This window comes from Barbus barbus, assembly GCF_936440315.1.
Source record: "Barbus barbus genome assembly, chromosome: 46".
Lineage (NCBI taxonomy): Eukaryota > Metazoa > Chordata > Actinopteri > Cypriniformes > Cyprinidae > Barbus > Barbus barbus.
In genome coordinates this window covers 11,223,474-11,235,586 of record NC_136724.1, presented here as the reverse complement: position 1 = coordinate 11,235,586, position 12,113 = coordinate 11,223,474, and the positions used below count along the sequence as shown (strand labels likewise).

At 37.6% G+C, this 12,113-nt stretch overlaps 1 protein-coding gene across 5 annotated transcripts in view; it reads right to left on the bottom strand.

The window, feature by feature from the left end:
• The window catches only part of LOC306864963 (nuclear receptor coactivator 2), a 103,836-nt gene continuing 91,723 nt past the window's right edge, over window positions 1–12,113 (bottom strand). For 3 of the 5 annotated variants that reach the window (XM_079409282.1, XM_079409281.1, XM_079409284.1), the window contains exons 18-22: window positions 11,535–11,612; window positions 10,984–11,461; window positions 8,585–8,762; window positions 6,113–6,296; window positions 1–3,328 (exon numbers count right to left, since the gene is read on the bottom strand). In XM_079409282.1, coding sequence (XP_079265408.1) covers window positions 3,314–3,328; window positions 6,113–6,296; window positions 8,585–8,762; window positions 10,984–11,461; window positions 11,535–11,612 — 933 coding nt within the window. In that variant the 3' untranslated portion in view covers window positions 1–3,313. The remainder of the gene's footprint in view (window positions 3,329–6,112; window positions 6,297–8,584; window positions 8,763–10,983; window positions 11,462–11,534; window positions 11,613–12,113) is intronic. The other 2 variants (XM_079409285.1, XM_079409283.1) reach the window with 2 other exon arrangements.

The window sequence follows — 12,113 nt, the reverse complement described above, 5'->3', positions numbered from 1 at the left end:
AAAAGTTGCAATAACAGAATTCTTTATTTACAATTCAATTTGATTCAACATCAAATAGCATCAGCAAAGCCATATTAGTTGACAACTTGCATAACTGTATTTAAATTTCTCTCGGTATATCTAACTTTGCATAAAAGGCTCACACTAAGATTACACACATCGATGCGAATGAACAGATGTTTATGTGACCACAACTGGGGGAAAAAATACATCTCAGGAGCGCAACACTGTAAGCTTTCTCCAAAAAGTTCTTATAAATTACATATTGCTTCGATTTCCCATTGCATCATTCACACACATAACTGAGAGGGTAAAATCAAGACTGTACAAATAATAAAACCCACAACTGATCAAACAAAACATGGAAAATGAGCAATATTGAGACTGAAGAGAGAGAGAGAGAGAGAGAGAGAGAGAGAGAGAGAGAGAGAGAGTGCAGGTGTGTGAGGGAATAGAGAGAAAGATAGACAGGTATGCAGGTATCCAGCAATAGATGGGCAGTAATGAACGGTCAATCTTGTCAATGATTCACTATACAAATATAATACAGACAACTTTTGTAATATACAAGACAGTAAAACAGATCTAAGGCAATATGCTAAGTTTTAGCATTTCAAGGTTGTTGCATTTAGCTCTAAGAAATTGGCAGACTATACAAAAAGACATTTAAAGTCTCAGAAAAAAACCCAAAAGGTAAGGTAAAGACAATTTTAGGAAATTCAATAGCCGTTACAATTCCATTGATTTATTTCTTTATTTTAGGGCAAATGGCTCTTTTTGCACTAGCACTGATAAAAAGACTAGAAAACTCTGCACCACCTTCACATCATGGCTTATATTTATTTCAAAATCTTGACAATCTTTGGACTTTGCAGAGGGTAGTGGTACATATGCGACCTCAAAACTGGCTATTCTCCAATATGATAGATGCATCTGGATGTCAGTCTTTGTTCAAGGCATCCAACATTCATCAAAATTGTGATTAAAGAAGCTCGGAATAAATGAGTGCTCGATTTAGTCGACAAATGCTAGCACTGAAATCGATTATTAAATCAAGTTTTTAACCCACACGAGGATGCAGGTGTTTCTCAAAGGATACAGAAAGTTTTGAATGGTGGGCAGAGTGACCTTTCACCCAAACAATGTGAAATCAAATTCATATTTACAGTGTTCAAAAGGAAAAGCTAAAGCTATACCAAAACACCAGGTAGGCTATATTCGTACACAACGACACCTTCAGCGCATAATGACAGAGCTGGTCGTCGCAAACCTTAGTTGCTGCTGGTACATACAGTATATACTTAATAAAAACATGTAGTAGCCGCCTTTTTTTCTTTTTTTTTTAACACACCAGCTTAAACACAGATGACATGGCGATATTTTCAGCGAAAGCTAAAGGCTGACAATCTAACCCCGATACAAACCGTGCGCAAACATGAGACGAAAACAAAATGAAAGTGGTATGTGTAAATCTACAGATCAATTCAAAGGCAAGGAAATTTGGCTTCGTCCTCAAATAGGCTAGAAAACACAAACTGTATTGCGTACATTACAGCGTTAAGAGTTCACGTGCCCGTAGTGATCCAAATCTGAATCGTTGATCCAGATTTTCAAGACGGCGAACATTAAGCGTGAATGTAGGAATAGCCACGCAAAACATAAATACTGCTTTTATTCATTTTTTTTTTTTTTTGGCTACACCAGAACTTAAACCTGCTTTTCGCTGAGGAACAAGTAGTTTTGGACATCTCGTTGTTGTTTTTCTCAAAATAGAAAGCACAATAAAAAAATCTGTCTTTAATACTGAGTTTGAACCGGGGAGCAAAAATGTGTCTCCTGAAAAGTCCTGTACAAAAATTACAAAACAAAAAAGAAAATCACAAGTAATATTTATTGCTTGTTGTCTTTTCTTACACACATTGGATTCTGCTTGTACCTATAGCATCTGGCATGAAGCACGTCACTTCACACAACAAAGAAAGCAGGCTTCAGTGTTGAGTTTATGGCTGTGTTGGGTTCCTCCGGCGGGGCTCCCGGCTAAAGGCTTAGAAGCAAGCGAGTATCTGTACACTGTACACACTACACACAGCACCCTCCCAGACACCCACCCAAGAAAGAAGGACCACCTTATGGACTCAGCACATCCTCATCTTCCCGCCCAACGAACACGCTCATCGTGAGAAACTCTGTTCCAGAAACAGTTAAGACCGGACTTTGAGGGGAGGAAGGGGAAATACATTGAAAAACAAAATCAAAAAAATAAATATAATACAAAACAGATTCCCCCCTCCCCGTTATTGGTATTTACAATCTACCAGCATTTCATTTTACTAACCACAAAAATCACGTTCTTTCTGAAACTACTGGACCAAGAAAAACAAAATCCATAGGTATGTTGAGCGTTTTTCTTATTCTGAGGCAATTCATATGCACTCTGGGTGATTTTTCTCTTTCTAACCGATGCTTTATAAAGAAATCTACAATGTTATTTAAAAAAGAAACTATACATTAGAATAAAACTTAATTTAATACACAATAAACCTCTTGACTAAATTAAGTCTAGTTTTACAAACCATCATCTGAATTCTCATAATCTATATGTAGATGCCATTTCAACATCATTCTATCTTTATTTGCACTCAAACAAAACAAAACAGAAAACAAAAAGGCAAAATGGCTGATTTTGAGCGTGGATTTCAAATGCAGTCTTCTTGCCTGTTTTGGAACGTCAGATTGGAAAGGAGTCAAGAGAGAAAGATGCTTGGGCAAAAAGAACGTCTTCTTAAGAAGAGCCTGAAGTCCAGATGAAGAAAGGCAGGGAAAAAGAGCGGGAGGAATACATTCATGGGAGACAAGGATTCCGATGCCAGGGTCACGGAGTCTTTTCAGGGGAGACCTAAGTCACACTACGGTGAATGCAACGGAGCAGACTGACGGAATGGGCTTGCAGTGTAAGTAGGAGACAGAAGGCCGTGCTCGACTGAAGGAGGGGGGGGTGTTTCTAGGTCCAGAAGATCAAAGTGTCTGTGTCTCTGTGTGTGTGTGTGTGTGAGAGAGAGAGAGAGAGAGAGAGAGAGAGAAAGAGAGAGAGAGAGAGGGAGAGGGTCCATCCCCTCTGAGCTCCAGTACCCCTAAGGCATCCTCTAGAGATGTCCAGTAGGGAGCAGTCTCTAAAGACCCGTACAGCCCCGATAGCAGCTTAAGTAGCACAGCATCACTCCAAACTCTCCGTGATCACGCTGCGGCTGAAAATCACTCATGAAACATCTTCATTAAACTCGGTTTACTGCATTGGGATGTCGTCTGCCCCGGGTCAACAATACTTCTGCTGTGGGAAATAGAAAAAGAAATCAGGTCTTAGACTCGAAACCATAGAATCAATTCAAAACCCTAGAAGCATATTTTTCACAGAAATCATGCATGAGGCCGTTCACGTTGTGGTAATGTATATTAATTAACAATAATTAAGTTGTAAATAACTAAGGTATAGTAAGTTCGCTCACACATTTGAGCTCAACCGTGTTTACTAAATGTGAAGTGCTCTGTGCATGTGTTGATCATTATTTACATGCAACTAAAAACCTAAATCAAAGTTCATATAAAGTGATCCTAAGACTTTTAGATTTGAACTCCTTGATTCATATAGATTCGCATTATGATGCCTTTATAACCTTTTTGGATCTTCTAACCTGGATTTTCAGTGGAGAGACAGAAACCTTTTCAGGTTTCATTAAAATATATTTATTTGTGTTTTGAAACTTAGTAATAGGTAATAGTGATACTTGCACTGATAGAGTCAGGACTACAGTTCCCAGCATGCATCATGGCATGAATATACTACTGTTTTAATGTTTTCTGGGCTATTTAGTGTTGCTTTGAGTTATTTGTCATGAGGTGTTCACTGGATATCCGTTTCCTAAAGATGTGGTTGTTGCCACTGTCAAAGAGGTTTATGTATTTTACACATTTTTTTTTTTTTAAATAATGATTTTTTTTTAAATATATACACAAACAACAAAAATATATGAGAATATGATTGTGGAATATTATTTTGCTTGAAGTTGGTAGCATTTTTTTTATTTTACATTATTTGTCTATTCTGGCAGCTTTGACTGGGTGGACCCTGAGCCAAAGAAATGCTGCAATGAATCATGACAGGTAAAGTACTTTTTAAAAGCTCTTGTAACCCAGTTTCATGAACCCCTCACTGAAATGTGTTGTAATGCCAAACTTTGTGTTGTCATGAAGAGATAATTACAGCTAAGAAACACAGAGTAATAATTCATTAAACCTCCACTAATGGCAAAACGCTAAATTATTAAAAGACTACTGACTATACACACATCTTAAGAATAAATCAGCAGACTGAGATTTCAATGGCCTATGGACTTATAAAAACACGAAGTGCACGATCAAACTGATGCAACTTGGTTAAATATTCATACTATTTAATGAAGCTTAAAAGCTGCAGTGGACTGTGTAAAGCATAAAAATCTTTACTATGTTACTGGCGAGAGTGCATCACTTAAGAAAATATATTTCAGAACTATTTTTAAAGAAAAAGATAAAAAGCTTTAGGAAGAAGTTTCTGATGTTCACAAAAAAATATAGGAAAAACAGTAATATTTTGAAACACTTCAGTGTCACGTGATCCTTTAGAAATCATTCTAATATGATGATTTCGTGCTTAAAGATTTAAATCCGATTGAACATGAATTTCACCAGCTGGAGAGGAGAGTAAAGGCAGAAACTCCCCAAAACAAGCAACAATTGGAATTGGCTGCATTCAAGGCTGGGAAAAGTATTTGAAAGGATGAGACCAAGAGTCTGGTGATGTCTATGGGTCACAGACTCACTGCTGTGATTGTGTGCAAGGGATCTGCAACTAAATAATAGCTTTTATTCTTTTATATCTGCCTTATGTTCAACTGTCCCAATACTTATGCTCACATCAATGAGTGGGATGAACTCTAAAAGTGCTGTTCTTTTTATTTGGTAAAACATGTATGTGTTGAAACGGCTAATAATAAAATGTGACATTCTGTAGTTTTGTCTCATATTCATCTTTTAATCATATTTGCAAATGTCTTGACTCCACAGCCAACAGAGCAATTTTATGTTTACTGTTCCAATACTTATGGAGGGCACTGTATGTATATAATGCATGTATACGGTCCAAGTTTTATTTATTTTTTTGTCAGAATTTGCTGAATAGAAAGTTCAAAAGAATAGCATTTATGGAAATAGAATTATTTTGGAACATTCTAAATCTCTTTACTGACACTTTTTATCAATGTAATGCACTTGCTGAATAAAAGTAGCCTATACATTTATTTTAAAATAAAATAAAAATCTAAATGAAAATTTTGACCCCAAAGCTTTGAATGATAAATATACTTATAAATAATATACAAATGTATTTATAACTTATGGAACACACAAAGTACAAAATGCTCTTAAAACTATTATATGATGAAACCACAATAGTTAAGATGAAGTTCAGGGAGTGCAGGAATGTGTGTGCAGGTATGTTTGGTCAAACCCTAGCTGAATTATAGACGTCATGTCTGATATTTAGCACTCAGTATCTGTCATGTCTGCATACATGATCTCTTTATCCACCTCAAACAGGCACTAATTGCCAGCAACTAATCACATCACTCTCCTATTATGCCTAGTTCTGCATCATCCCTCTCATCTGCAAAATTACCCAGGATAATTAGAGTAAATTATTAACGAGCTCGACTATGCTATTTGGTGATCTCAGACACTTAAAGTCTGACCATTAGACATTCTACATCTAATGGTTTGAGTAAATAAATGCATCCAATAAATCTACGGCGCATCGCTTTTTACTAAACTCCTGGGTGGAACATTGAGGAGTTTAAATGAGCTTCATTAGCGATCAAAAGTTTGAGAGTCTGACCAGCGCTGTAGAGCAGTTTCACTCTAAAGATGTGTTTTTAAAGTAGCTTGAGCTTTTAAACCATCTGGTTTAGATGACTGTTGGGAACAGCGGAACTCGAATGGGTTCCCAAAATGCAATAAACGTTCACACTTTTCATAGACAAATGTGTCACATGACTCAGAAGCTGACTTGTGTGTATCTAACCTGTTCAGGGCCCATGTTGGTCATGCCGCCCCCAGGTCCAGAGCTCATGGTCATCTGGTTGCCCATTTGGCCCATGTTGCTTGAGTTGGTGGCCATGGACACGTTTAGGTTCATGCCGTTACCATTGTACATGTTGTTATTGGCCTGCTGGCTGAACTGAGGTGGCGACTGCTGAGTGAACATACTGTGGAGGGAACAGATAAATGTATAAGACCCTTGGTAAAAATGTTTCGTTTTGCTTCCTGAAACGTGCCCAAAGCAGCTGCTGTTCCAGAAAAGGGTGAGAGTGGTGGGGTTGTTTCAAAAACCAGTGTAAACAAACACCGAAGAAGAGTATTTTGAGAGAGAAGAGGATGCGTTCTTATCATTGGTATCTGAGAGCAGATTTATTCTCACATGTGCTTTTTTACAGAATATCATTTCTATTAATTCTCCACTGAATGTGATCTGAAGAGCACTGTCCATTTTCTTGCACTTCAACGAGTGTTATGAGTCACTCAAGATCTGTCAATCATATTAATATGAGATGCATATCTGAGGAAAAATGCAGTGCTGGTCGGCGCCACCTAGCGTGCAGGCGTGAATTAGCAGAAGGCGATCAATCGCTTTGCATTCGGTGTGAAAGCACCGTTCGTCAGCCTCACTTCACCTCACTTTTTCGCATAGTGCTCAGTGTTAAACGGCCTTTATTTATAAAATTATAGTGGATTTGGGGATCCACAATGACACGTGCTGTGAGAAATACTGCAAGTGGAGTGATACAAACGGTGAATTGATTGGAGTGCTGTTACTATTAGAATATCACACCACTGGAAAAGGCTCTCAGCCAATCAGATTCAAGTAACAGAAAGAATGGTTGTGTGTTTATATACAGTGGTGGCCAAAATTATTAGAACACCAGCTAAAAATGGTTTTAAGTCAGTTATTTCTATCTTTTGCTGTAGTGTGTCAGTAGGAAATATCATAAATTTACATTTCCAAACATTCATTTTGCCATTAATTGTAATAATCCAGTGAGATTTTTGTTTGCTCAAGGAGTCTGACAACAGCCAGTGCTCCACACAGAGATCTGATCTCATCATCATCACCATCCAGTCTGTCTGGAATGACATGAAGAAACAGAACAAACCGAGACAGACTAAATCCAAAAGAACTGTGGCAACATCTCTAAGAAGCTTCAGAAAACCTTCCTGGAAAGCTACCTGAAAAACTATACGCAAGTGCACCAATAGGACAAAAGCTGCTTTAAACACAAAGGATGGTCACACCAAATGTTGATTTAATTTAGTTAATTGATAAAGAAATCTATTTATGACATTATTTTTGACAGCATCCTCGTTTTACAGCATTTTTACACAAGTGCCTAAAACTTCTAACAGTACTGTAGCTTTGCAGGTAGGTTTTTGAAGCATCTTGGAGATGTTGCCACAGTTCTTCTGGATTTAGATGATGAGATCAGATCTCTGTGTGGAGCACTGGCTGTTGTCAGACTCCTTATGCAAACAAAAACCTCACTCCATTATTACAATTAATGGCAAAATGAATGTTTGGAAATGTAAACTGATATTTCCTATTGACACACAACAGCATTTTTAGCTGGTGAAAATACTAGTGTTCTAATCATTTTGGCCACCGCTGTATATACTGTATATAGTGCTGGGCAACGATATTAGTTTTTTTAAATCGCGATTAAATCACATGATTTTCTGCAAATTAATCCCAATTAAATCGCATTGTTATGCACAAAATTCAATAATGAATTCAAAAGTAGTGTATTGAGCACCTTTTCATTTAAAAGTACTGCTATATGAAGACAAAGTGCAATAACATTTGGTTTGCAAACACTTTAAACAAATAAGGTGCTTTTTTACAGCAGTATTCCTTTTACATAGTAGCAGGTAAAATATTTCTTGTAAATCTCAATTTATAGCATTAACGTAATCAAATTAAATATAAACCAAAGCTATTTGACACTGCCAGTGCATTAACGTTTTTATAGAAAATATTTTATAGTTTGTTATAGAAAAACAAGTTATGCTCAGAGTCCAGAGCCTCCTCGATCATAACATTCTAACAGGCACATTCTGAGTAGAGACTGCGGGACCCAACGCAACAGAGTGTGGTGCGGGACAGCGCTTGATGGGCGAGTGCGGGTGGGTAGAGGATCGTGTGTGGGATGCGGGAGAATAAGGGTGTACGTGTACTCACACTAGGCAATCAATGCCTAAGCGCATGTGACCCCCAAAGCCCGGTTCATTTGACTAGTGTGATCGCTCTGTGCTGCACTTGGGCATAATAACGCGTTAACTTGCCCAGCTCTAATATATATAATATACACACACACAAAATGGAGAAATATGTATTCAAACAACTGCAAATATGTCAACATACTTTACCAATCAAAAAGTTTAAATCAAAACCTGGTGCTTATTTTGTGTAAGAGCGAGTATCATGTTAGATGTAAAACTGCACCTGTTGGCATTCATGCTGCCCTGTGTCCAGCCGTTCATTTCAGGGGAGGACTGGAAAGAGGTGTTGCCCTGCGCCTGTTGCAACATGGGACTCTGGGCGTGGCCCATCCTGGGAGACATGAGGGGGCTCTGAGGGGTGGCAGCACCACCAAACCCACCGTCCGACTGCTGACTCATACCTAACACACACACACACACACACGCAGACATGAGGAGACAAATTCTGGTTCGAAATAAGCATGCATCAAATAAATATTTAACACAAATTAAGAAATCATTATTGTATAGCACTTTTCATATCATATTCATTCACTATCGCGCTGTCAAACAACATCCACATTTAGCACCTAGAAATTTATTATAATTGCAACTAAGACAGGAACAATGATTAAAAATGACAAAATCACATTTGTGGTTTAGATTAGCTGATCATCATTTTTAGAAATGTCATATTTCAGCCCATCTCCATAATCAAAAGTGAGGAATCAAGAGTATACTAGAGGGGTTTAGAGGTGTTATAAGCAGGCAGTAAGGCAGAGTTACACATGCAGGTTAGTGTTAGTGGCTGAGACAGCCAGAGAAAAAAGGTGTGGGTGGGTGGGTAATGGGCGGGATTGGGGGGTGGGGTCTGGGTCACCGCATAATTGGTTTAAAAATCAACTGCTCCGCCTCCACTGATCACCATCAGCCAATTAGTCTAGGCAGGACAGACACCGACACACATGACACAGCACAGGCATAGACACAGGCACAATTATCAACAGTTTAACACAACATAAGCTTGGCTTAAATGATACTGGCTCTGACTGCATCAGTAGCTCAATGTGTTACAAAGAGATCTACTGTGGATGTTCTGGATTATATCAATTTTGATTATGAAAACTCAGCCTTAATGTTTTTGATCTGTTGGATTTTGCTGTTTACCAGTTGAATAATTTCAACTCGTACTTCAGTTTATAAAAAAGAATGCAAAATGCAATTAGTATGTAATTTCAATAGAAACCCAACAGGATCATTGAGTGGGTGGCAACGTTTAAAATATGCAAATTATCACACTATTTGTTTTTACAAGCTGAGCTGCAAATCATAATTTTCTGTGGTAATAGATTGCATGCTGCTTATAGACATTAAGTTGGAAATATTGCTGTAATAAATTCTGATTACATGTGGGAAAACATTAAAGTGACTCTTCTGCCCTCTAGTGCCACATTCTACCATAACCATTATGATCTTTCAAGGGAACTACATAAATACAATAATTTAACACTGCTTAACTAGCATGAAGTGCTAAAAAACCTATTAGCTCACATTACTTGACTTGACTTAACTACAAAAAGATATTTAAAAACCCAAATACTCAATGAAACAGTTTTTAAAGTTCAGATGATGAAACATCATTATATACTAATGAATTTTGGTTTTTAATTTTATGGCAGCATCTAATCTCATTCCACAGTACATGATAATATAATCCAGAAAATATAAATCTCATCAATTTAGTAAAAAAAAAAAAAAAACCTAAACACTGTCATTATTTATTCAACCTATTTGAATACTATTATAGTATATATTAAGATACTGAATTAGATTTTTTTTATTTTCAGTTTTCATTTTAATACATTTTTTAGTAATTTTGTTGCATGCTTTTTATAATTACTATTTAAAATCTTCTATTTAACTTTATCTTTATATCAGTTTTAGTAATTTTAGAACTTAATTCCGTTATTTGCCAAGGCAAGTTTTTTTAGGTTCAGGTTTTTCATTTAATATTTATATTTTATTTAATTTCAGGTTTAATTCAAGTACCGAAAATATTTTAAATTAACAATAACAACATGTCTTTCTTCATTCCATGGAACACAAACGATGAATTTTTAAGAATATCTTGTCAGTTTTCATTTTTATAACACAATTATTGGTGCTTTTTTGTAACCAATAGGCAAGTAACCATTATTTATATAGCGCTATTTACAATGCAGATTGTGTCAAAGCAGCTTTACCGTTGAAGTTTAGTCTTCATTCACTTTCATTATATTTTACAAAAAGCTGGCTGGAAGATTAAAATAATCACCTTTTGTCTTCCACAAAAGAAAAAAGTTAAAACCCAACAACATGGGGGATAGCAAATGGTGTGAAAATGATAATTTTTTCATTAATTCTCTTAGAATATAATTTAAGACTTGATTTGACTACAGTTGCTGGATTAGTATTTTTACACAGTTGACCTGTATCTGGAATATTGCATTTCTCATTAAACCATGTTGATTGGCCCTAGACGCCATTGATTTTTCACCGCACGTTCAGATCACACAAGTTCAGCCTGTAGTGTTGCTGCTCGCAGGTGTTTGTGCGTGTGTGTGGAAGCGCATGACACAAACAGAGAGAAAGGGCAGGCAGTACCTGAGCTGGGGAACTGAAAGGCACTGTGCTGCATTTGAGGGCTCATAACCGCCCCAAACTGTCCGCTCAGACTGCCCAGCATCCCCTGGTTAGCTAGACTCATCTGAGAGCCATGCATGGCGCTGTGGGAGAGGAGCTGGGGGGCGGGGAGGTTGGGAGAACCGGGGGAGAAAGGGCTGCTGGAGGGGGGTGGCGAGGCCAGTCCTGTACCGTAGTTGGGAGGATAGGGGAACTGCTGGGGGTTGGCCTGGGGGATCCGCGGGTTGCTCATGGCTCCGGGCATGCCTGCTGCGGCCGCTGCCGCCATATTGGGCGGCAGGTTGAGGCCCTGGGCTCGCATGACCATGCTGCGTTGTTGCTGCTGCTGCTGTTGTTGCTGCTGCTGCTGCTGTCGTTGTTGGTCCAGCTGACGCTGACGCAAGTGATTACTCAGCAGCTCTCTCTGCCGCTGGGCCAGCATCTGAGCGTTGATTGTCCCCTGGGAAGATAGAGAGTTTAGGCAAGCTCGAGAACCAAGCACAAGGGAGAATGCAGGAAGTGATTTGGCGTACCTGATTCGGAACGTTGGGTCTTAGAGGTAGGTTCATATTTGACACTCCAGTCATCTGATTCATCATAGGTTGACGATTCTGGAGCGGACACAAACAGAAGTGGCAAATTGTAGTATTATTTCAAAAGCAGCATCACTCATTCTACCATTCAATATGTAAGCAATACATTTAAACAACTGATCTGTTCAATACAACAGCACTCTTGTTTGTAATACACTGACTTTAACAAGAAGTTAATATTGCTGTCAAATCGATTAATTGCATCCAAAATAAAAGTTTGTGTTTACACGTGTGCATACTCTGTATATATAAATACACACATACATGCATACAATATTTTAGAAATCTTTACATGCATATATTCATATTTATGTGTGATTTATATGATCTATTATTTATATTTCTTAAATATATACACGCACGTGTGTATATTTATATACAGCACACACATATTATTTAAACACAAACTTTTATTTTGAATGCGATTAATTTGATAGCACTAGAAGTTAATATTAATTGACAGGCATTTCGAACACAATTTAATCTAGAGCTGTAATACAAAATATCATTGTCATCATT